At 34.8% G+C, this 25,260-nt stretch overlaps 5 protein-coding genes across 5 annotated transcripts; 2 read left to right on the forward strand and 3 right to left on the reverse strand.

Annotated features, from left to right (window-relative positions):
• Window positions 1-1,974: 1,974 nt before the first annotated feature.
• Window positions 1,975-2,525, reverse strand: RO3G_09007 (uncharacterized protein; the record flags this gene model as incomplete). Its single annotated transcript, XM_067663592.1, has 3 exons — window positions 1,975-2,039; window positions 2,110-2,244; window positions 2,321-2,525. The coding sequence occupies 3 exons, from the start codon at window positions 2,523-2,525 to the stop codon at window positions 1,975-1,977; spliced, it is 405 nt and encodes a 134-aa protein (XP_067519693.1).
• A 1,003-nt stretch (window positions 2,526-3,528) lies between these two features.
• RO3G_09008 (uncharacterized protein) lies at window positions 3,529-5,364 on the reverse strand (the record flags this gene model as incomplete). The annotated part of the gene is made up of 3 exons (XM_067663593.1): window positions 3,529-3,579; window positions 3,751-4,815; window positions 4,873-5,364. 3 exons carry the CDS (start codon window positions 5,362-5,364, stop codon window positions 3,529-3,531), a joined length of 1,608 nt encoding a protein of 535 aa, XP_067519694.1.
• A 6,224-nt stretch (window positions 5,365-11,588) lies between these two features.
• On the forward strand, window positions 11,589-12,775 carry RO3G_09009 (uncharacterized protein; the record flags this gene model as incomplete). Its single annotated transcript, XM_067663594.1, has 8 exons — window positions 11,589-11,627; window positions 11,743-11,759; window positions 11,827-11,917; window positions 11,971-12,082; window positions 12,130-12,254; window positions 12,302-12,437; window positions 12,497-12,600; window positions 12,650-12,775. 8 exons carry the CDS (start codon window positions 11,589-11,591, stop codon window positions 12,773-12,775), a joined length of 750 nt encoding a protein of 249 aa, XP_067519695.1.
• A 1,056-nt stretch (window positions 12,776-13,831) lies between these two features.
• Window positions 13,832-14,675, reverse strand: RO3G_09010 (uncharacterized protein; the record flags this gene model as incomplete). The annotated part of the gene is made up of 4 exons (XM_067663595.1): window positions 13,832-14,109; window positions 14,160-14,510; window positions 14,558-14,624; window positions 14,673-14,675. The coding sequence occupies 4 exons, from the start codon at window positions 14,673-14,675 to the stop codon at window positions 13,832-13,834; spliced, it is 699 nt and encodes a 232-aa protein (XP_067519696.1).
• Window positions 14,676-18,548: 3,873 nt separating this feature from the next.
• RO3G_09011 (uncharacterized protein) lies at window positions 18,549-25,056 on the forward strand (the record flags this gene model as incomplete). Its single annotated transcript, XM_067663596.1, has 16 exons — window positions 18,549-18,556; window positions 18,637-18,814; window positions 18,871-19,015; window positions 19,110-19,214; window positions 19,274-19,890; window positions 19,948-20,096; window positions 20,150-20,294; window positions 20,355-20,585; window positions 20,638-21,819; window positions 21,866-22,151; window positions 22,206-22,740; window positions 22,787-23,155; window positions 23,254-23,381; window positions 23,441-23,613; window positions 23,664-24,344; window positions 24,391-25,056. 16 exons carry the CDS (start codon window positions 18,549-18,551, stop codon window positions 25,054-25,056), a joined length of 5,598 nt encoding a protein of 1,865 aa, XP_067519697.1.
• Window positions 25,057-25,260: the final 204 nt, after the last annotated feature.

Raw genomic sequence — 25,260 nt, forward strand, 5'->3', positions numbered from 1 at the left:
ATCAATGAAAAAGTAAAAAGGTATTTGTATAACAAAGAACCCTTAATTTAATGAGTTATGACAGAAATGTACGTTTATCTCACATGACCATTTATATATTCCCTAAAATGAACATTAACAAAGATAAACTTTCTCACATCAACCGATTCTAGTGTCGCACAACCAAGTGAAACCATCATAGAAAGGTAGTACAAAGAAGAACTAATAAAAAAAAAGGTGGGAAGATAAACTAAGGAGAAGAATTCTCACGTAAGCTGGAGAAAGAAATCAGCCTTTTGTTTGGTCTAATTTTCATTTCTTTCATTAAAAAAGATCGATTTCTTATAAAGAAAAAATACGTTGTAATAAATGTAGCTTTTACGATATACTCCTTGTTCTGTTGTTACTAGCAACACTTGGCTTCTATGGAAACATCGGGTATCTATCAGTGGAGTTTTTAATTTTTATATTCGTATGAAGGGAAGGTTTAATAAGAATCGTATATGAAAGATGGTCTAGAATTACGATGACAATAAAGAATGCATCCCTTGTTTTTTATACCTTGACTTTATTACTGCTCTATTAAAAAAAGCGAGAGACAAAAATGTGTGTCTTGGAAACGGAGAATCTGAAACCATGATATAAAAGGAAATCAGGGTAGTTTTTTTTCGCATCTCTTTTGCAAGTACAAAAAAAGTAAAGATAAAAATTATTTATATAAGATAAGGTAAACCCTGTATTAATTACATGATAAAGCTAACACCAAGTTCGGGTCTTTATTTTATTTATCTATAGCATCAAGGATACTCCTTTCTCTCCTTCTCTGGTTAGAGAAAAGTTTATCGTTGTTACTCAAACTTAATTTTATCTGAGATTTGTCTCTTATCTTTTTTTTTTACCCTGAGAATAATAGAAAAACTATACGGTTATTTTAGGGTTGGAGAAATGCGTGATATTACATAAGGTATTTTTCTAATTAATAAATAAATATTACCTTTTGTATTATGAACAAAAGCACACTAGCCGTCTTTCTCTTTGTATAATTTTCTAGTTGTAATAAACAATAGACTATCATGAATGGAAGATATGCATAACAAGAGAGAAAAATTGCCAAGGAAGCATATAATTAAAAATATAGGTAGTTCTGATTCGTCCTTATAAATCAAAAAGACAACCAAATTTCTTTATTAATTACTTCCCTTTTTTGTTTCCAATAGAATAAATTAGACACATTTTTTAAGAAATGCTATATGCACAAAAACTACTTTAATTGGTACAATTTTCCTTGCATAGACGGATAAGATTTAAACCAGATATCTACATTTATCTATTTAGCTTTATCTTTTATCTTTTTTTTTTGTTTCATCGTTTGTGACCAAAAGATTGTTATTATACAACCAAGCAGTTTAAAAGTTTTAAGGTATCAATAATACTTTGAAGCAAAGTAAATGAAATAAGCCAGTTGCAGCAGTAAGCAATGTAGTTTATCAAAATCGTAGCGGTTTATGTTTTTGTTACTGTGGTCTGATTCAAGACAATACTGAGTGTCAGTTATCCGCATTTCGCCTCAATTAAGAAAATCTAGTATATATGGGCCCATGTCCAGTCTTTTTTATTTATTCTAGTAAATAGAGGGCAATAGCTATTGTTTTATTACAGTGTCTTTTTCTTTGAGAAATACATTTCTTTTTTTACTCCAAATCTTTACTGGATCAAAGAGGAATTTTGGGGCAAAACTTTTGAGAATTACAATGGTTATAAGATGAATGCTTTCATCAAATGGCTAGGCAGAAAACTGTTGACGAAAGTGGAGTGAAAATTGACTTGTATTATATAAATAAATTCTATTATACAACTGCCCATCATTTATTGTGCTACACACTTTGTACATATCCTTAAAAGAAAGAGTTACAATGCATATTCTTTATTTTTATTGAAAATAATTCAAGTCTAAAATTTGTTCTAATGAGTCTAATATTGCTTTTTTTTTATGCTTTAAATAAATCCCCATTTAATTTTACAAGTTCCTTGTCCCAAATAACCGCAGACTTGTTCAAATACTAAAAAAAAATATAAATCGTATGAGATTTCAAACTTGAGTCAGACCAATTTTTTTTTTTTTTTACTTACCAGTAGGCGAAAGATCCAAGGAATTGACTTGGCATGTGGGGCAAGTATCAACAATACGTGCAATAATTTCATTGCCAGTTGTTCCTACAATTTTAACCATCTTGTTGCAGTGAGGATTCATATTTGGGTTTGCACCTATTCAATTTAATCAGTCTATTATAATCTTTCTCTCTGTCTCTTTTTCTTTCTGTTTCTTTCTATTCTTTCTTACCATTGTTCATTTGGTTTACGTTGACAGCAACAACCATTTCAGAATCATCATCAGATTCTCCACATGATCCAGGTCCAACATCATAATAAGTACCTTTACCAGAAAAGGGCAATTTACTGCGCTTCTTGATAACTAATGCTTCAGTTTCTTGAATGATACAAAAGGAAAAGACAGTCAAAAGCAAGATAAAAGTCAATCTGTTCATTTGATGCGTTTTTGATTTTGCTTTGAGAAAGTGGTTGTGAGATGTCGTAAAAAGTAAGGAAAAAAAAAGACAGCTGTTTTTATATCCAATCTTGATCTCATTACAGGCTATAATGAAAGCAAATTATCTGTCTTAAATATAAATGCTATCTTTCTCTCTTGCTTTTCTTGTCAGCACTTGTAATCAAATCTTCTTTCTTTGTCCAATTATGAATATATGCTATAAAGAATAAATTTTTTATTGTCACAAGCCTTTTAATGGTTTTTATTGCAAGGTTGAAAAGAAAGAAAACAGCAAATATCCTCTTTTATATTGTATAAAGAATAATCAGATGTACACAGTTATTGTAATTACAATAAAGAATGTTAATGTCTTGTCTATTTATTCAAAGTGACTTATATTAGCGCATTTAGTAATTCATATTTGTATCAATCAAAAGCACAAATACGTCTGCCTATTTTGTGTTTTATTGATTAGCTTCATTAATTTATTTCTAAGTATTCCGTTGTTATCTGAACTACAGTTAAACGGATGCAAACGAATCAAGTCCATTCGTTTTATTGTAAAAAGATGTCAGACTTTTATATGCATAGATTTAATCATTGCCAAAGTAAATTAAATTTGAGTTCCTGTGTGAAACATAATGCTTTTTTATTGTTTTTATTTTAAGCAGAGAATCTTTATCAAAATGAATTTTGTGACATAGTTTTTCATGAGACTAACTGTACATTGTAATTGTATCGCTTTTTGAAGGTGAATGTGCCTAGGTTGTATACTTACTATCTGATATGAAAACAAATATATGATTATCAGGTCCCAAAAGCTCAATGATGACCTAGACAGGTGTAAATGCTGATCAACAAGCAGCTTTTGATCATCGCATACTAAAAAGAAAGAAAATTGTAAATGGCTATTAATCGTTTTTATTGAAAGAAGAGGGTAATTAAGGGTTGCAAGAATAAAAAATAATCAAAACAAGAAAAGCCATGAGGGCACTAGAAACTTAATTTGATACAAAGATGGGGTATACGGGAAGTTTGGTGCTTTCTGCAACCTATTGTTTTATTTAAATAAATATCAAAGATTTCTACCAATAATAAGCATTTGCTAAATCTTTTATAACGGATGGCCCGCCATCCTCCGGCGTTTGCTGATTCATTGATCTGTTTTGAAGATAATCCATAAAACTTTTTTCATTCGATTTATCCGAGACGTCTAAACTAACGCCCGTCAATACGTCCACATGCTGATCCGTATGAATCAAATGCTGTCCTTTTTGATGTGCATCCTCCTGATGCGATAAAGGATTCCAATCATCCAAAGAGGATTCCCAATAACCAAAAGGTTTGATTGGAATAATGTCCGGTGCTTCAAATGGATCCAAGGTAGTGGTGATGGGCGCACTTTGAGGGTCAAGCGAAAAGTCTATCCATCGGTCCTTTGAATCTTCTGACCATAACACACCTGTTTCGGGATGATGGTAGCCTGCCAGCTCAGCTAGGATTTGACAATTCTTGCTGGCTGTGATCCAAGTCGTCTCGATCTTGTTCAGGGCCTCCATACACTTGTTTAGCTTAGACTCTGCTGGCTCTTCATGATTGCTTGCATCTCGGACAAAGATGAGGCCAACTGTAAAGATGTAATAGACAGAAAAGTTCAAAACGTAGACAAGTTGATTGTGCTCAAACATTTGATCTAAGATGGAGAGCATTGAATCTGCAGCAGAAGCTAGGATGGAGGCAGAGGGTAAAAGAGAAGGTATCGAGACTGTTTGATCAGGTCCTCGAGTGAACGGTCGGTGAAGTAAGATTAGGGTTGTATAATAGATCATATGTAGTTGACAGACAGCCACAGAAGGACTTGATTTAGCTTGGATCCTCAATGAGCTTGGTAACTGGTCATGCCATTGTTGTAACCTTTTATTTAAGATATTCAGGACTGAATCGGCTTGTTTGGCACCCGTATTTTGCAAGGAACGCACATAGTAAATGTTTTTGAGGACATGGCCTAATATATCACATATTTTGATCAAATTAATAAAGTTATCCAATATTCTGATCGGTTGACCTTCAGCGACAGAAGGCAGGGTCTCATCATCGTCTACAGAGGGAAAAGGTACGTCGCAATCCCTTTCTTCAAAGGTGGTCGCTCGTCCATACATTGCACTTCCCAATCGATCTACTACATAACAACACCAAAAAACTCTTTTACGTCTTTCACATTCTTCTGGCGGTAAGTTCCAGTAATCACAGTTTCTGTGCAAACCCAAGTCTTGCGCCATTCGAAAAGCCTATCAGAGTGAATACATGAGGAAGAGGTAAATGTCGTTAATGAAGATGATATTTACCATGCCACTGTATAACCAGGCTCTAGCAGATCTCATAGCACCATGCTGATGACTAGCAAGTAGTAAAAGTGATTGAACGGTCGATATGCTTGGCTTGTCATAAGATTCGTCTAGTAATTTTTCTGCTCTTTCAAAAAACACGTCACCAGCGGTATCGGGTACAGCTGGATCTGATCTGACTCGAACATCATCTGATATCCTTGATGCCACCGCATAAATTGAATTGAGCAAAAGCGGAGTGACCTCTTGCTCAACAGAAGAGAAGAGCCGACGTTGAAAGAACAGGGGCAAGAACGGATAGAAATGCTGAAAGTAAAGCACGATCAGATGCTCTGATAGATCCTTTGGTGGCAACTCGAACGGATCTACCTGCCTAGGATTATGTCTTCTCTTACGACGTTTACCATAATTAGCAAAATGAAAGGCGCCATTCTGATAGGTTCGACTGCTTTGCAAGAGATAGTAGCCAGAAGACTTACCCAAATATCTCATTTGTCCATTCGCATCCATCGAGAGCTGTCCTATGCCTTCATCTGCTGGAGAATCTTCCTCTCGAGATGACTGGTCGGGTTCATCCAACCATAAACTTTCCCTCTTTTTTTTACCCGCCTGGTCTTGCTGCCAAAAAAACACCTTGTTTCTTTCAGACTTGGGCACTCTTCTCACCGGTCGTTCCCGAATTTGTTCTCCTGTAGGCGTCTCTAGAGGTGAATTGAGTTCCTTCAAGATGTTGTTGGACTGTATGTCTCCGCTTTTTGATAATTCTACTAGATAATTTTCTAGTTTGTAAAGTCTATTCTCAACTGCTTCTATATAGCCTTTAGGTGGTCCTCTCTATCCCGTTTAAAAAATAATTAAGAAAACGAAGGTAAAGAAACATATAGTTTTAAAGTTTACTTTTTTCGTTGTGTCTTTAAAAGTGCACTCTAGCCCGATCGCTTTACAGTTAGTGCAAACAGGTGTTGCACCATCGCATTTCACTTTTTTTCTTCTACACAAATCACTTTAAAACATGCATGAGAAAATTGAAAGAAGTATGTTTGCTATCTATTGTATACCAAGCTCGACTAACTCGTTGCCTTGAATGGGATTCATTAGAAGCTGTAGTTGACATGATATAAAGGAAATAAAAAAAGAAAAAATAAAGATAAAAATAAAGATAAATTGTATAAAATTAGTAATATTAGTTTTTGTTTGTAAAAAGAGTCGGAGAAGAAAGTTGGTTGTCATCGTTACTACAACTTATTTTCAGTGATCCCCAATTGAATTGATTGCGATCCATCCAATTGATTACATAAACAATAGCAGTCCAGGGGCTCCCTTATCTTATCCAAATCTGTAAGGAAATATGCATGAAGCTTAAGGATATATATGTTTGTATACATAATTTGAAAGAATTGAATAATCCAGGACTAAGAGAACAAAAAATTGTCCTTTCCTTTCTTTTTCTTGAGAAGAACAGAATATAGTTATAAATGATCACAATAGAAACTGACAGATGATTTACAAGTAAAGTTTTTTTTTTAAAAATATGACATTTTGACTAACAATCTATAATCCAATCAGATTAAATTTGTTCTTTGGCATCAGGATGCTGCGCACAGAACTTTTTTATAATTGAAACAATTAAAATTCCTTTTATATCATTCGCAGATTGACTTGATCTATTTTTTATTACAAATGCTTTCCAAATAAATGAAAGAAAGAAAAAAAAATCTAAATAAACGAGAATTTAAAGCTTCTAAAACGAGAAAAATTATATTGGCTAATTAAGAAAACGCGATGACTATTTTGGAAGCATTAACCACTCTTTTCCAAAGAAAGGCAACGGAATTGCGGACTCCATATAAGGTTCAGGTACATCTTTGGCCAGCAAAACACAGGATAGCATATATGAATAAGGCTTTTGCTCATAAATAATAAATCACTAATTATCAAAGAAAGACCGTCTTCTATGAAGAGTCAAAAACCATGGTTTGAGCTGTGGTAAGTGTTATGTTCTGGCAAGGTAATTATCAAAATAGCAATAAAACCAAAAGAATACTTTTTGAGACTGAACTTTATTTAAGACAATCTTAATTGTTAAAAAGAAATCATTACAAAGTCTACTATTTATATTCTTCTATCAGTTGGCGGGTAAATGAGTAGTTATGAGCGTAGATCCAATCATTGACACGTTTGATTGAAGAATGATCACTGAATCGATTATGAAAATTTTTAATTCGTTTTTTTGTAGATCTTATTGTTCTTTAACTGATCTGGGAGAATTGTTCCGTCTTCATTGAGAAGAGAGATATATTTATATGAAATGCCTTCAGTCAGATCAAAGTTGACTAGGTACCTGATCCATTATTATTCATTTACAGAAATGATGAATAGTAAAGATCATGACTTATTTAGTGTTCATGTTTACTTTATAGAATGAATCTAATGGTGATAGTTTTATATAAAAAGAAGAAGAATATATTTTATTTAATAAAGATTTAAATTATTATCTTTTATCAATTTTAATATACTTCTTTTAGTTGTGATTATTCAATGTCCGTTATGATCAGACTCTGTTCTACAACAGTAAGTACAAATAAAATGGCTGTTAATAAGCCATACATAACATAATAAAAATGAAAATTACTTGTGGAATTGCATGTCCGAAAAACCAAACAAAGAAGAGTTGGATGAGCAAATGATCCAAAGCTTTTTTGGTCATTAAGGGATATGTCTGTTCTAATATAAAAATAACCCACAGTTCCTTGCTTGTCTGTAGCATATTCACTTCATTTTGTTTTTCTTTCTATTCTTACTGCATAGCAATAATCTCTACCTCAAATCAAAGGTAATCCTTCGTTTTCTGAATATCTGAAAGTAATATGTTATATAGAACCTACCATCCTAGTAGGTTAAATTACAGTAACTATTGCAAACATTTCACTGGGTTTTAGTATAGCATTCGTTAGGAAATTTTAAGACATCTGCCATAAGGTCATCCTATATTTTTTGGTAAACGATTTCCTAACGTTTAGCAGTTGGTTCTTTAAGCAAGCTGATTCTGCCAGCATATTCAGAATTCAGTAAAAGAACATATTCCATTGATCTGAAAAATATACAAGTTAATTTTTTTTTTATTATGACTACAACTGCAACTTTTCCTTAGCAGTTGATTATCCATGCCATATTCGATTTATGTTTCCCATCTCGGCAAACATCTAGGATTCAAAACAGCAGCACTACTGGCTGTACAATCCCTGATGTATAAAACATTCATCAGTGTTTCATTTTTGATGGCATACTCATCCCGATAGTTGTATCCCAACACATTCTCTCTCCTGTTGGTTCTTTACGGACTAAAAGTCCAATTTTTTTTTATATAACTTTATTTTTGTTATCTTTTCTTTTTTTTTATTAATTGCTGCAAGATTAAAGCTCGCTACTATTTATATTTTCAATATTCCTTGGGACAAACAACTCTTTAAAAAAATGAGACTGAGAGTAAAATCCTTGTTGTTTGGGAATAATATGCTGAACAAAGCCACAATAGCAACTTATCCAGAAAATGTCTTTTACTATATGTCGCTTTTGGGGTGAAAATATTTTGGAGAGTTGATACTCATCGCTATGGTTTTCAAGTTTGTAAAGGCTGTAGAACGTTATGATAGCATGGCATTAACAGTTTCAAAAACATAAACTGGCGATGTTGACTATAAATGGGTCAAGAAAGATAAAAGGTCCTCTCGAGTGAAAACCAATTGTGATGCTTTTTGTCATTACTGTATCAAACATGATTTCTTTTCCAAATATTTAGATATTTACGATGAGATTCCTTTGCTTTTTTCTTCTATTCACTTTAAAAACTTACTAATATCACTTTTTTATTATACATACAACTTATTTCCTCTCAATTTTTGACAGTAAGTTTTAAAAAGCACGAGCAATTGTTTTTACTAGTCATCTTTTGTATGTCCCTTCAATTCTTTTCCGAATATAAATGAAGTTAAACTGTAAACATATCTCTTATACAAATTCAAATTATTTGTTGCATATCACCCTTGGATATTTATATGAACATTTTAATGATTTATAAAATAATATTTTATTTAATATAAAAAAAACACACACACATGTATAAAAGCAGCTCTACTAGAATAAAGAATAAATGTAAGTAAACCCAATAATATTTTTAATGGAGAATATATAAAGTGTCTCAGAGAGAAGATTAAGTTTATTTCATGAGCTACTCAGAATCAGTAGCTTCAGGATTTTCAGTGTGATACATTGTTTATTCATCGTCGACACTTTTAATTTCTTTCTCCTAATTTTTAAATAAACTTACATGAATAAAGTGAAGAGAAACAGAAAATAAAATACTTGTTTCTCTGGGACCTACTTTATACTTTTTTTCAAAAAAAAATTTTTAAAATTAAATGGGAATTTAAAACTCCTAAAATGAGAAAGACTCAGTCAAAGAACTGAAATCAAAAGATGCGAAAAGATAATTTAGTCTACAATGAGACGAAGATTTTTTAATAGATCAATAATAAAATAAGGCAAAGCATTTGCCTTTGAAAAAATAAGATTCAGACTAACTATTGAGGCTGATTTTCAAGAGCCATTTAGATCATTTGAAGAAACCAAGCATGCCCAACAGGTCCCAAGTCATTGAATCTATGCAAGATTTATTGCACTAAGCAATATTTATACTAAAGCACCATAGGTTGTAGAGGGTTATGGGATTGTGATGACCAATATAGACATGGCTTGGTATCTTGCCTGAAAATAAATACAGCCAACAAACTTGAAAAATATCGTCTGACGAATGATAAAGACAAATAGTTTATTACTTAAGTCTCTCTATTATGATACCAGATACTAAGATATATAATGCCATGCTGCTTGATCTATATTTGCTCTTGTATATTCTCATAGATCTATGCCTTTCACCTTATTGAAAAGACAAAAAGAATCTGTTGGACTCACTTGCTGATAATCAACAACAATAACTTACACCAATTCTTCTTTTTGAAAATTAAAATATTTACTTGGATAACAAAGAGAATATATACGAAATACTGGAAAACAACAGCATTCTAAAAGACCTTAGTTTATCAGATATGTGCACAAGTATAAATTAGCTTTTCGAAAGATAAACGGTAACCATTACCTAACTTCCACTTTGTTTTAATTCCATAGTATTGAACAACACTCTGAATACGAAGAAGTATTTAATCATCATGTCAATCTGTTCGAAGCTGGCTTTACTGTTAGAATATAGGGCCCAGCAGTCAATAGTCTATATAGGGGGTCAAAATGATTTCCTCACTAATAATCAATACTCAATTTAAACTTATGTTATGAATTTATCATGGTATACTTGAAATACTTGCAGATGCATTCATGTATTATAATACTGGTGCCATATTGGCAAACGATGTAAGTGTAAGCAAAAGACAAAATGGTTATAAGGTTGCTACATAAGATGAATATCAAATGTTGTGCTATTAGACATGGAAAATTTGGAATTGGCAATCAATGGAGAAAATAGCTAAATCACATATTAAAAAGCTATCTTGACGACCCTCGTGGAATTAAGGTTTGCCTGTTGCAAGTCCGTAAGGAGAAGACTATGATTTATGGTCTAGGTAGATGGAATCAAGTAACTTGAACCGAAATTGTACTGTATACGGCTTGACCATGATGTTACGTATGTCTTGAAGGAAATAAAATGATTTTTATAAACTCAAACTTTCAGAATATTTGATTAACAAGATTCTTTATTGATGACATTTCAACCCTTCGTGTAAAAAACGATATATGATTAGACAAAGCCATGGTAAATAGTATTATATTTTTCTGAAGTAATTGGATTAAGAATCGATAGAGTACGAAGAAAGTACATGGCAATATGTTATACAGACACCACTAAGATCGTAGCAGGCCTTTCGTAAGACAACATTAGAGAAGCAATAAATCCATATCGCTTATGTAAGTAATTGAGTGTTATACAAAATAACCAAGTAAAACATTATAATCCTCATTTGCATTAGTTTATAAAAAAGTTACTTTGTCTCACCTTTCATTCCAAATCGTCTCATTATAGACCAAAACCTTATACAGTTTTCTCAGTTACTCAAAAAACCAGTAACAAGCAGACTGTGACAGCATCTTGAATTCTTTTTGCGGTAAATTTTTTTTGCGGTCATTTAAACAGATTTCTTTTTCATCCTCCATGAAAGATATCTTACCACCATTAAATAGAGGAAAAACCGTGTTAGATAAAAGCGCATTTGATGCTACTTTTGAAGCATTAGCCATTCGTGTACCTTCTCCTAAAGTAAAGCAGATTGTTACTTGTCTTGAAAAGTAAAAAAAAAGAATGAGTGAATTTTCTTTTTTTTTCGAAAACTAAATCCTTTGAAGCGAGCTATTGAATCTGCCTAGACTTCATAATGTGATATCAGATACTAAAGAAACAAAGTTGGTTTTGCTCAACCTTGATATAAAAGGTAAAATAGCGTGTTTATATAAGAAGAAGAGAGTATTAAGCAATAAATAAAGAAATAAAACAACTTGAAGAGGAAAAGTTAAAGATGATAGAAGGTTTTGAGGTGATAAAACATAGGTTTACAGTAGATTATAATTATTGGACTACAGGTTAGAACCTATTCTATTTTACATTGAGTTGAATATTCAATCTCTTATTAGAACAAATTTTATATTCTGTTATGCCTGAAGGAGATGAAGAGACACCTTCTTCCTATACAGTAACAGGTCACATTGGTAATAATATAATAGTGAGATTTAGACAAATGTTAACATGATAGCTTATAGCTCATTTGAATTTAAAAGAAGAAAACATAGCATTTAAACATTTAATAGCTCAAGTTATACTTGATGTAAGTCAGATCGATGGATCACTTGTTGAGACTAAACAAAAAAATAGAAAAATAAAAAAATAAAAAGTGTAGTGAATAAAACGAATAATATTGATAACACCTATCGTAACTTTGAAATGGAAATATTAGCTGGTGATTCAAATATGATTACTGAACTCGTAAGTCACTACAAACAATCCCTTTTAGATATTTACATGAATAAATTCAATAGAAAGAAAATGAATGCAGGTTCAAATTTGATTTTTCAAAAGTCTATTGGAATTCGAGACTTCAAGCTGAACATTGTCGATTAGTTCGGATATTTAAAAAAGGAGAATATATCTGTAAGGGAAAATATAGAGTTTATGTTTATGATATTCATATTATTTAGGTGATGTGATGGCAGGAGTAGGTCCTTTTTCTATTCCTTCCGTCAAGAAAGGTTGCGTTGTTTATGCAAATGATTTGAATCCTACCTCTTATGAATGGCTTTGTGAGAATGTTAAACTCAACAAGGTATATATACGCATGTGTATAAAATGATTATTAAAAATACACGATAGATCAAGGAGAATATTTATGCTTTTAATATGGATGGACGTGAGTTTATAAAGAAAGCAATACATGATCTTCATCAGCAAGGAAAACAATTTGATCACTTCATTATGAATTTACCTGCTACGGCCATAGAATTCTTGGGTAATAATAAAAAAAAAAAGAACCTAAAGGAGTATGAGTGATTAATAATGAAATGATAGATGCTTTCAAAGGCATCTACAAAGATCAACAGCAATCATATCTTCCAATGATTCACTGTCATTGTTTTACAAGAAGTTCCGATCCGGTGAATGATATTAGACAAGTAAGACTAAAAAACAAGTTCAAGCCTTTATATAACTTGCAATACATAGCGTGTAACTAAAGTGATGGGATCTCCGATAGACGAGATCTCTTTACATTTTGTTCGTACCGTAGCTCCTAAAAAGAATATGTATTGTTTAACATTCCGTCTTCCAGCTCAAGTTGCCTTTGAATAGTGGCGCATTTTAAATCTAGAACTTTAAGTACACGAGAGCAAGTCCCTTTTACGTGGCAAGTGTAAACATGAATAAATAAAAAGGAAAAAGTTTTTCTTTTTTTTCTCTCTCTCCTTTTTAATATCTGCTTCATCCCTTCTCTTTCCTTTCCTTTCCTTCTTACTTTTACTCCCCTTTTTAATTTTTTTTTCCGTAAAGAGCGCGCGGGGAGGCAAATCTTTTTTTTTTCTTTTCCTTTTTTCTATTTTATAAAATGAATAAGCCGATAGAAAATGATAAAATAAAACGTAAAAGACTCAAGGTGATCAGTGCTTGTGGAGAATGTAGAAGGAAGAAGACGAAATGTAATGGAGAATATCCTTGCACAGGTTGTCTAAAGGCTCGTGTTGAATGTAAATATGTCATAAATCAAAAACCGGGTGCTCCAACATCGGTCATAAGAGAAAGACTGAATAATAATGTACATTTGATCACACAGCCTGTTCGAAAGAAATCATTACCTGAGCCATCACCACCAATTACAAATATTCAATCAATAGAAGAACGTTTATCAGCTATTGAAAATATCTTGAGGAATTTGCTCGGTTCATCCGGAAGACATCAACATTTATTAGATACCTTAGACTCTTCCTCTTCAAGTAATCATAGTGGGTTCTATCATCAACCAATCATGGATCAGCCCTATTCCGACAGTATCAGCCGGGACATCTATCCTCCTCCTCTACATGTTCCCAATATCCAAAATGGGTCAATGTCACGGGAAAAAAGAAAAAGAGAGGAAGAAGAAAGACTACAATTAGCACCGATTAAGACGAATACAACTAATAATATTGGGACACCAACAATACGGAATCTATTAAATGTTGATCCACCTCCAGCAATAACGCCTTCAGGATTTCATAGATTATCACCTACTAATACTACTACAGCTACTATTACAACCACTAATTCAATTACTGTTATTAATAATGAAAATAATACAATGGCAGATAATAAATGATGAAGCTTTTTTTTTTTTTATTTTATTTTTTTTATTTTTACTGCAAACAAAATGCTCTATAAGCCAATCATACCAAATACACAAATGGCGCCTATATAAGGAACAAGGACAGCCTTTGCAACAAAATAAAATAAGATGCCAAAGGCGATGGATATAGGTAAAGCAGGTAAAGCCTTTTTATAGATGGCTAGTAAAAATATCGTGGCTGTTAAACCTGTCAAGACAGCGATTGTACAGCAAACAGTTGTGATCCAGTCATACATAGCTGCTCTTGCAATCAAGACACTATAGAACACAAAGTCACCTAATCCAAGTTTAAGACCAGTTCGTTCGGCTATCAAATATTGTTAATTTTCATTGTCTGTTCATGTCATATCAGTATACCATCCTCATCATCGTCGTCATTATCGTCATTATCATTTTCGTTCTTTGCTTCATTTGTTGTTGTTGTTGTTGTTGTGTTATTATCCAATATGATTGTTGGCTGACTTGAATCATTTAATCGCATAAACCCATCATGACTTGCCCTTTGCTGATCAAAAGTCTGACCAGAATGTTGAAATTGATCTTCATTAGGATTGTTGTCGGAATTATAAAAGTGCTGTCCTGGATTGGCCATCATCAGCCAGATGGCATTAACAGAATAAAGCAAGGCAGGTACTTCACGTTGCTGACTTTTTGAGCTTTCAATTAATAACTTCAAAGGACCAAAGGGACATAGGACAGCGATCAAATCTAATAAAGGATTAGGTTCGTTGCTTTTGATAGATTCAAAAATATACCCCAGATAGCAAGTAAGCCTAGTAATATCCAAGTTGTCCACTGTTCTAATCCAGTTAGTGAGAACGCCTGCAAAATTATATGAGCACATGTATTGTTCAAGTATATTAAATTTACCATCAATGAGCTCATCATGGTTAAATAAGATTGCTGTAGCCATAACGGACCCTTCCAAAATATTGAAACCAACCCAACAACAGCAAAATTCCATAATGCAAAAATCATTGTTGTATAATCCAATGGTATCAAAAATACTTGTATTAAATTACTAATAAAGATAAGTTTTCCATTTCCATTTCTGCATGTATCGATGGCTTACAGTAATAATAAATAAGTCATAAATCCTAATAAAAGTAACACAACAATCATAAAGAATCCGATCAAGACCTTGATCCATCCCTTTTTAAATAAAAACACAATAATAATTGTTACTGCAATGATTTGTCCAATGATAATGGCTGCTGTTATAAATGAAGTTCCAATGGATGTACTGTTACTACTACTACTACTACTGCTTGTAGTAGAAGTAGTGATGCTTATATAATTGGGCCTTGATGGACTACACAAATACTTAATATATTTAAATATGTACAAGTCATTTACCTGTAATCACTTTGGCCGCTAAATGAAACTTTAACCCAGAATATACTTAATATGATACATGCCACAACTGGCTTAATAATTCTATAAATTTGATTTGTATAAAAGATCAATTCTTCTGCTAATGATTCCTCATCTTCATCCTCTTCTTCTTTATTTTGATTTGATAAATCATTCAAGGGTATATCATCTAATAATCACTCAGATTTTGATTTTGTTTATATATTAAAAGGGTGGATTCATACTTGTTTCTTGCTGTATTCTTTGTCTATTTCTTATAGCTGCTTTACATACTTTATAGTGATTTTTTTGCCAGTGATTTTTTTGACAATCAACAGAACAGTATCTTGGTCCATCATGTCCGCACGATGAGCACATGAATGTAGCAGGTTTTCGACATTCTATACAACCTGTCTCTTCTGTGATGGAACTCATAAAAAAAAGGTACACACTTTTTTTTTTTCTCAAATATTTTATCCTGTTACCCAATTTGGAGAATGAAGTAAATTGCAGTGACTGACTGTACAGTCAACGCAACGCCAATGGGCGGATTTTAAAAACTCAAAGGGCGGTTTTATATTCTCAAAGGACGGTTTTTTCGATCCCAAAGGATGTCTTTCTATAGCCCAAAGGGCGGCAAAAAATAGGTGCTTCTCTTTCAATAAAGTTAAAATGAGTATACATTTTTTTATGAGGATGTGCAGAGGAAAATTGTTGAGGAGATATATTCTAAAGTTTTGACCTCTTTTTTTTTTTTTTTTTTTCTTCATTAGTTTTACGTTATACTTGTGATTCAGATTGACCTGCATCTTAATTCCAGAGACTCGATCAAAATAGAAATACAAGATTCATAAATAAAAGCGAGCTCAATTGAACACACATTGCTATTTGCGATCAGCTTTTTAAAGTTTATGAAAAAATAATTACTCAAAATATCATAAAACACACATGTTTTTTATTTGATTTTGAAAACTCATGTAATGTAGACAAAATCTATTCAGATCTTACACTGATTTGTAATTTAATGATATGATGAGAAATGGTTGCATAAAAAAGTCGACAGATAATACCGCATTAACATTTGTTTAGGTTTTTAAACAACCCTTAAAATGTTGACCATATACTTTTTAGCTACATAGTTCATACATAACGCCATCGGTATATTATTTATCCAGAATAGTCACGGTCACGTGATTATTATGGCTATTATTTTTTGGGAGAATTTCCTAAATAGGAAATACATAGCGTTTTGAATAAATGTGCGGCATTCGCTATGTTAGCGATGTCGTGCGATCAAGTCGCTGAAATGATGATAACTTAAATCACAGCCATATCCAAAAGTATGATGGGTAACTGTAAAATAGACTACAACGGTATCTGACTAGACTTTTCCTTTTTTTTTAGATCAATGCTGTAAGGATGCAGATTATAAATTTTGACCCGAAGGTACATAAAAATTAATGCAAGGCACAAAAATTAAAAGGTGCATTAAAATCAAGGCATGCTTTAAATTTTAAAGCATGTTATAAAATTCATAAAAACTATAAAAACAATTAATTCACTTACTTTTGACAAACTTACTTCTGACATACTTTACTTTTGATTATTTTTAAATAAATATCATTCAAAGCAAATCTCTTTTATTACTATTACTATTTTACTAAACATCAACAACAAGTCGAGTCCCTTGAAGCCAAATATCTTCATTGTATCACTGTTAAAGCTCATATCAAGCTACTATTACCTTTATATCAAGACTGATCTACTTTAAAACAAGATCTGGTGGTCACTCCTATCAAGAAAATACTCAAATATAACTTTACTTCATATTCAAAACTACTTTAAACCCTTTATAAATACACAAGGCCTAAATAGAAAACAAGCTATTACAATGCTAAACTTGGTTGCAAGCGTTCTTTGTTCTTTATTTTTCTTTGCCCATTTATTTGTAACACTGTTGTGGCACGAACAACGATTTAGTCCTCGATTTAGTGATGTATAATGACAATTTGGACGAAGAACATGAGCTGTAATTTATAGTTCGTGACAAGAAACAAAAGGCGCCCACATTCTTTATATAAAGAAGATGAATATTTTTAACAAAATAACAGACATTCAGTAAATCAAATCTTGCGCTTAAAAAGAAATCTTTTCTTATTGGGTCGCAATTACTTTTTCTTTTCTTTTTTATTTTTACCAATTATTTCTGATCTGCTACCCGAGTTATCACAAATCAAGAAAGATCCCTTTTATTTTTATATTTTATCAAACAATCTTACTCTTAATCTTATTGATCTATAAAGATCTGATGGCCACTACTCAAAACCAAATTACTCTATCAAAAGAACTAATAAACGTTCAATCAAGTTAACTAAACTCAAGTCATTCAAGGCTTCAAGCCTCAAACTAAACAAATCTATATCACTTCAATATAAACCAAATCCCAAATACTAACTAACTACAATACAGATAAGCCCAGAAAGCTACAAAAAAATATAGAATATCCACAAAATCATCAAAAGCAGCATATAACCAGAAAAGCCAAAAACATATAAATAACTTCAATATTTTTTATACTTGAGTTACCTCACTCTACTTACTTTACTTTTTAATTATTCTAATAAATAACATTCAAAGCAAATCTCTTTTGTTTTTCTTTTATTTTTCCCAACATCAAGAACAAGAAGTCCTTTGAAGTATACATATTTCATTGCAAGTCCTTTTTATTTTATCTTTTTACTTTACTTTACTCAAAACAGTTTGATCTACTTGATAAGATCTGGTGGCCACTTAACGCAAGCAATCCATTGTCAAACCATTACTCTTTTTGGAGTCAAATCCTACCTAAACCTTTGATCTTACATCAAGGCTCTCTTAAACCAAACCTATTTAGCATTATAAAAACCTTACAAATTCCAATCTCACAATTTTAAAAGAATTGGCAAGGAAAGACGCTTTTTTGAAAATCATGAAATCTCTTTCAAACAATTCATATATTCATAAAATAATCGACTTTTCTTTGCCTGACCATAGCGTTATCATTACGTTAGGCACATTGTTTAGATTACAATGACACACAAGAGATACACGAAATAGGATACAAACTGCACCTTATTTTTAAAATTAAACACCATGTAAAAAGCATAAAGTGGAAGTGAGTAATTAAATTGCACAAAATTTACATCTGGAAATATTCTATGTTTGAATATGATACTCAATGACCCTAAGATCGTATTCACGTTCATATTGCCATAACCGGATAAAAAAGATGATGCACCTTACAATTTTTGTATCACAGACAGACATTATTTAATTTTTTGTACCTGGAAAATAACCTTTTTTTTTTCTTTAAACAAATCTAAGGGTGAAGCTTTCTTTCATTTCAATCTCAAGATGAATGAGTAAGTTGCGCGAAGCTTTCCTTTCTGTATTAGCAAATGTGAGTTTGATTCTCTTTTACTAATTTTGTAACCATACATAGATCTCGTTTAGATCTACATTCAAAAATATTACTTCGTTTGGCCGAGGTTTTGGCCGACTCTCGAGCCAAGGCTTCTTCGGACGAAATAGAGAAACTTTTGTCGAGATGCCCTGAAGTTCCAATCAATGCAAGCACTGACATATTGACTCGCAAGGAGGCTCCCGGTTTAGGATCAATGGTAAACATACAAACCAGCTACTCTGACCCTTCAATTAAAATTTGAGCATACTACAGACACGCAGACGTCAGCAGGCGCTCGCTGCTCTTACCAAATACACTGTCAAATGTAGCGCAGAAAAAAAGTTAGAATTAGCCCCTCGTTTAATGTCTTATGTCAGACATTTGCCTGCTTTTGATTGGGAACCTGTCAATTTGAATGGTAAATACAACATCGACCAACGAAAAGAAAAAATAGGGTTGACTTTCTTCATTAGGACCTCCACCATCCGACATGATCACCTATTATTTAGTAGCTGGACTTTTAGAGATAGGTGATAAATGTCCTCAAATATATGAAAATGTTGCTGATACTTTGTGGGCCTATGCCAGATTCATCATCCAGCTCATACCCGAGAATGGTAAGAAAAAGAGATGGTGCTTTCTAAAGACTTTGCTAACGGACAGGTTTGAATCACAGTTGAATTTACCGTCACCTTCATACTTCCATCACTCTCTGGCTTTTTTAGAGCAATTCAACTTTCACCTTTCCTTTATCGTCCCAGCCAACTTTTGTCTTTATGCAAAAACATCCAATCCTTACTCAACGATGACACCCTGGACATGGTTCGTGTCTCGATCACGACCTGTTTCAAGAATGCCGAAAACAACGCTTATAGTCGACGTGTATTAGCTCAGTACATGGAGGAAGGTGCACCGCTGAGCTCGAACCGGATCATTCACGATTTGCTCATTGCCTTTCGTAATGTCTTGTCTCGCGTCCTGACTCATGCCGTGCCCGATAGCAGTACGACTGTGCCCATCACCTTGAACTCTCAACAACTCTCTAAAATGTACCTGCCTTGCGATATCGAAAGCATCTGGTCTTTGTTGATGGAAAATCCATCCCAGAAATTCAATGTGACGACTGAACAAGGTTCAGATGTAGACAGATCCTTGATCAAGAACATCAAGCAACTCTTTATCATGAGTCTTGGGTACCATGATGATATTCGAAAATTTGCAGAAAAGAGTGTTCAAGAAGGGGCAAAGTGGGCTTCGGATGCTTATATGCAGGAAATCATGGGAACAAGCTTGGTAAGGATAAAGGAGAGAAATAATGAACTAGGGACTTATCTCTCACGATCTTACTAGCAAGTCGCTGCTTTGTCTTCAGTTTATTTACATGAAGTTGACAATTCACTTTTGGAGCAAATCACAGAATGCCTGTTTGATGCATTAGAAGTCCCTGATTCCTGGGTTCACATTGCTTCTCTCGATGCCGCTGTATTACTTGCCATCAAGTAACAAACACCTTTCTAGTTAATACAAATAAGACTCAATCATTTCTTTCTAGCTTTGTGCATTTGAACCAGACCATGACCGACACCATCTGTCGATTCCTCGCAACCCCTTCGCCCGTATTTGATCTCGGAGAGAAAAACAAAGGAGCGATGAGTGTACAGCGACATGCTATCGTTCGTCTAGCCCAATGTGTACAGGTAAAAGCAACACTGAGGATTCGTCAGTCCAGCAACAGGTAACTTATTTCTTTGACGTAGACAAAGTTTGAATCACATGGAACACAAACCGCCATTTCTACCGTCTATGCTCTTTTAAATGAAATCACACGATATAGCAATGCCAATGGTGACACTGCTCAAAAGCCAAAGGACAGCGTTATCTCTGGTGCACCTGCATTAGAACAATTGACCGAAAAGCAAAAGCAGCAAGTATGTGCTAACGTGTTGTCTGCTATCGTTGGCGTTGCTGTGCATTTAAAGGATGATGAGGTAAGCTGAAAGGAAAATGTTGAGGCCTTTTGTTTTAAACCGGTCGTCATAGATCATCTCTCAAGCGTTCTCTATGCTTTCTCTTCGTCGTAAGATGCTGACACCATCAGCAACAGCTTCATTGACGATGAAACTGGTTGATCTTGCTCTTGTCAGCCCTAAAAAAGTCTTTGATGAGATCGTTGGCTTGCTTGCTACCATCAGCCATGAAACCCTTTATGCCGAGAGCAACATCATCCATAATGCTGTATGTGCTAAAGAAACAAACAAGAATTCAATACTAAACTACCTTTTTTTTTTCTTGCAGATTTTAGCAGCTGAACTTAACTTGGCTAAACGACTGAATGAAAGACCAGAATACTACCAATTCTATTTACAAAACATTCTCTCTTTGTTTATCGAAATGGGCAACTCTATTCAAAGAACCATGGCAAAATCCAAAAAGGAACACGAATACCCACTTGCTTCTAAACTTGGCTCTCTCTTGACCGTCTTGGGTACCCTTTTAGAACATGACGATTTCAATCCACACCTTTCTCCCAGCGGCGAGACGGTGGCTCTCTTTCGCAACTTTTGGTTCCACTGTGTCCTGTTTGGATTTGTGACTGAATCCATCTGGATTCGCGAGTGGCACGCATGTATGCTTCAGATTGCCAAAAAGACACCGGTGCTCGTACTCGAGAGCAACACAAACTACCTCGAGAGTGATCTGGAGCACAATTCGGTCTTGTGTAATAGCAGCGTAGCCGAGCATGGCCTAGGCCCCATGCGACAGAAGCTGAACAACTACCTGCCGACGCTTGCTTATGACATCAAGAACTTTTCATTTGCTCAGATCGTGTTTGCTCTGAGTGTCTATCATGTTGAAATGATGCGTAGTCGAAAAGGCGATTGTTCTCACATCCTTCACTATTTCATGAATGATGGTGTCAACACAAGCACCCTCGGCAACTGTCTTGAAACGATCGCTGATCGAGTATCTCAAGCCTTCATCAAGGATGCTTCCGGTAAGGCGCAGGGACAAAGCCTAGATGGAAACTTGCGTGACCAGGTAGCGGCTCTTTTGAAGCTGTGCTGTCACAAGCGTGAAAAGGTTCATGTAGTGGCTATCAAGACAGTAGAACGCATCGTACTCTCATTCCCTCAGGTATTCACGGATGGATCCCTTGTTCAATTACTTTTGGAGTTGGTTCAACTGAGTTGGCTTAGTTGTGAAGCCGAATACCGTGATGAGGTAAGACGAGTGAAAAAGAAAACGTAAAGCCAACCCAGCTCTTTAGTACTCTCCCATCTTCCACTTTACTTCTAAACGTGCTCATGTTACAATTGAACTTGGTGATTCATACAGTTATCGTAAGGAAGTATTCACTCGTCTTTACAAAAGTGCTCGTAAATGGGTTCAGCTGGCCCTTGCTCGTTCTCCAAGTGAAGTATCCGCACATCTTCAAGACTATCTCTCTGAGTTTAACAAGTATACCACTGGAAGCTATAATGATGTTGCTCACATGGGTAGATCTTTAGCCCTTGAATTGGGCAAATCATCTTCAAAGAATGAATTGGCAGTTGGTAATAATAGTAATGAAAAAAAAAAAACATTGGGTATGCTTACTTGTAGATTAGATTTTACACCTAGTATACCATCCGTATTGCCTGATGAATCATCAAATTTCTTGCATGGATTTAGACACAAGAACTTTTATTCGGGTGAGATCAGAGGTATGGAATATCTCATGGCTCTTCGTGAAAGATCAGGTATATATATAAAACATCAGCCTATCAGTGATTTATTCATGCTGAATCCTAAAGGTGACCATGGATTGATGGAACAAATTCCATTTATTCTTGAAGAACTTCAAGACCTCTTGAAAAGCATCGATGACAAAAAAGAGATCCCTGTTGATCGTCTGCATACCATCATGCATCGTTCAGCAGCCTATGTGATTGCTATACCCAAAGCCAATGCTGACATCATTCGGTACCTTGTTCGTATTCCAATCTACCTATTTACACCTGAATCCATCGAGATTGGTACAGCGATTTGGAACTGGATGCTTGTTGAGCGACCCGAGATTGAAAATAAGCTGATGATTGAAATGAGCGGGATGTGGACTTGGTCCCAATGCCATCGAAAGGGCATCTTTTCTCCTTTGCTCAAGTAAGTACAGCTTTTGGGGGTATAGCGGCTACTTATTCTTTATTAGCTCCAAACATCCATTTGCTTCAAAGATGACCTATGCTCCTTCTGACAAGGCCATCCGTGATACCAATCATCGTGCTGCTTCTTTCTTATTTACTCCTCACACCATCTGGATCAAATTCTTGAGTAATCGATTCTATGTGATCCGACACAAGAGCAAACATCTCGTCAATATCCTCATCACCTTACTTCAAGCTTCTTTTCAAAATGCACATCTCATGAGTACCCATCCGCTTGCTCGATATCCTCGCTTTTTACTTCTTCAGCTTGGTTTTAAGGTACTTCAATGCACCCGTATGGAGGCTTTGGCAGAGTACAAGTTTAGATCCTTTGTGTATAGTGCTGCTTTTGATTGGTTTTATCATTCTCCACAGTAAGTTTTGACACTTATTTCTATCGTTGATTGTTTCCAACATAATGTAATAGATGGCACTATGGTGCAAGAAAAAGTTTAGCTTTAATGGAATATAGATTGCTGACAGAATTTTATCATACTGCTATGGGAGATACACCTTCACTAGGTTATGTGATTACTTGCTCATTTATAAAGGGAAGTAGTGAATCCAAATCATCACCAAATCATTACATGTTTTTGAAAGGTAAAAAAAAAGAAAAAGAAAAAGAAAAAGACATTGATTTTTTTTTTTTTTTGGCAAAGATAAAACAAAGGATGATGTGATCAAGCAACACAAAAATATTCACAAATTGTTACTGTTGTTTATCGAAAGTGAATTAACAAAGTTATCCGTCTGGTCAAACCCTCTGAACACAACCGGTCCTGGTAACCCCTCCAATTTCATTGGCAACACTGAAAAATCAATGGCTTCCGATGTAAGTTGTAATGATATGGTCGAGCAGCATATGATTAATGAGTATAAAAGGATGCATGGAAAGAAATCATTCGTGTCGCATGGAGCATATCACCCAAACTGGCTGTCCAAATGGACTCTCGCTTTGTTCAACCGGCCGTCAAACGTGAACTCCATCGATTGATTGCCAACAACACACTGGATGTCGTCGACGTACCCGAGGCACTTATCCTACTCCTCGGCGAACGCCTATCGCCCACAGCCAAACTCGACCTTCGCTACCTTCAATACTGGGCACCGGTACCAGCGATCACGGCCGCAAGCTATTTCTTGCCTGCCTATGGAAACCATCCGTTGATCTTGCAATACGCCATGCGTACACTTGAATATTATCCGGTCGACATGGTCTTTTTCTATGTGCCTCAGATCGTTCAAGCCTTGAGATACGACAGTCTGGGCTATGTCGAAAAATACATTTTGGAAGCCGGTCGATCCTCTCAACTGTTTGCTCATCAGATCATTTGGAACATGCAAGCCAATTTCTTTGTGGATGCCGACAAGGGCTGTCAAAAGCCCGATGTCTTGAAACCCGTGCTGGAGAGAATCATCGAGAGCCTGGCCTCTTCCTTCACCGGTACAGACAGAGAGTTTTATGAACGTGAGTTCAAGTTCTTTGGTGAGGTCACTGCGATCTCGGGTCATCTGAAAGAATATATCAAGTATGGACAGAATGAAAAGAAGCCGATGCAAAAGGTAAGTGACGATGAAGCTTTTGATTCAGATGACTTACACACCACAGAAACGACTGGATGAAGAGCTTGCAAAGATCAAGGTCGACATTGGTGTTTATCTTCCCAGTAATCCTGATGGCCACGTCTTGGATATCGATCGTAAATCAGGCCGACCCCTTCAAAGTCATGCCAAGGCACCTTTCATGGCTTCCTTCTTGATCGAAAAGGAAAAGGAAGAGCATGACGAACTGGCACTTTTGAAACAAGGGGAAGAGACACACAAGAAGCAGACGATACAAATCTGGCAAGCGGCGATCTTCAAAGTCGGTGATGACTGTCGACAGGACGTCTTGGCCCTTCAGTTGATTGCGGTCTTTAAGAATATCTTTACCAGCGTCGGTCTCGATCTCTATGTCTATCCTTACCGTGTGGTGGCCACTGCTCCCGGTCGTGGTGTGATTGACGTGATCCCTCGCTCGATCTCTCGTGATCAACTGGGTCGTGAAAAGGTCAATAGTCTCTATGACTATTTTGTGGCCAAATATGGTGGACCAGACTCGATTGCCTTTCAACAAGCCCGTATTAACTTTGTACAGAGTGTGGCTGCTTATTCTGTCATTTCTTATTTATTGCAATTCAAGGATCGTCATAATGGTAACATCATGTTGGATGACGATGGTCATATCATTCATATCGGTAAAGAAAGAGCAATGAACCCAATGAATTCTTCTTGACGTGTTTCTATAGATTTTGGTTTCATTTTTGATATCGCACCCGGTGGTATCACATTCGAAAGTTCACCGTTCAAACTGACGGCTGAGATGATTCAAGTGATGGGTGGAGGCTCAGAAGAACAAGCCTTTAGACAGTTTTCTGAACTGGTCATCAAGGCCTACTTGGCATCACGTCCTTACGCAGAATTGATCATGCAACTCGTA

This window comes from Rhizopus delemar, genomic scaffold (genome assembly GCF_000149305.1).
Source record: "Rhizopus delemar RA 99-880 supercont3.6 genomic scaffold, whole genome shotgun sequence".
NCBI classification, from domain to species: Eukaryota; Fungi; Mucoromycota; class Mucoromycetes; order Mucorales; family Rhizopodaceae; genus Rhizopus; species Rhizopus delemar.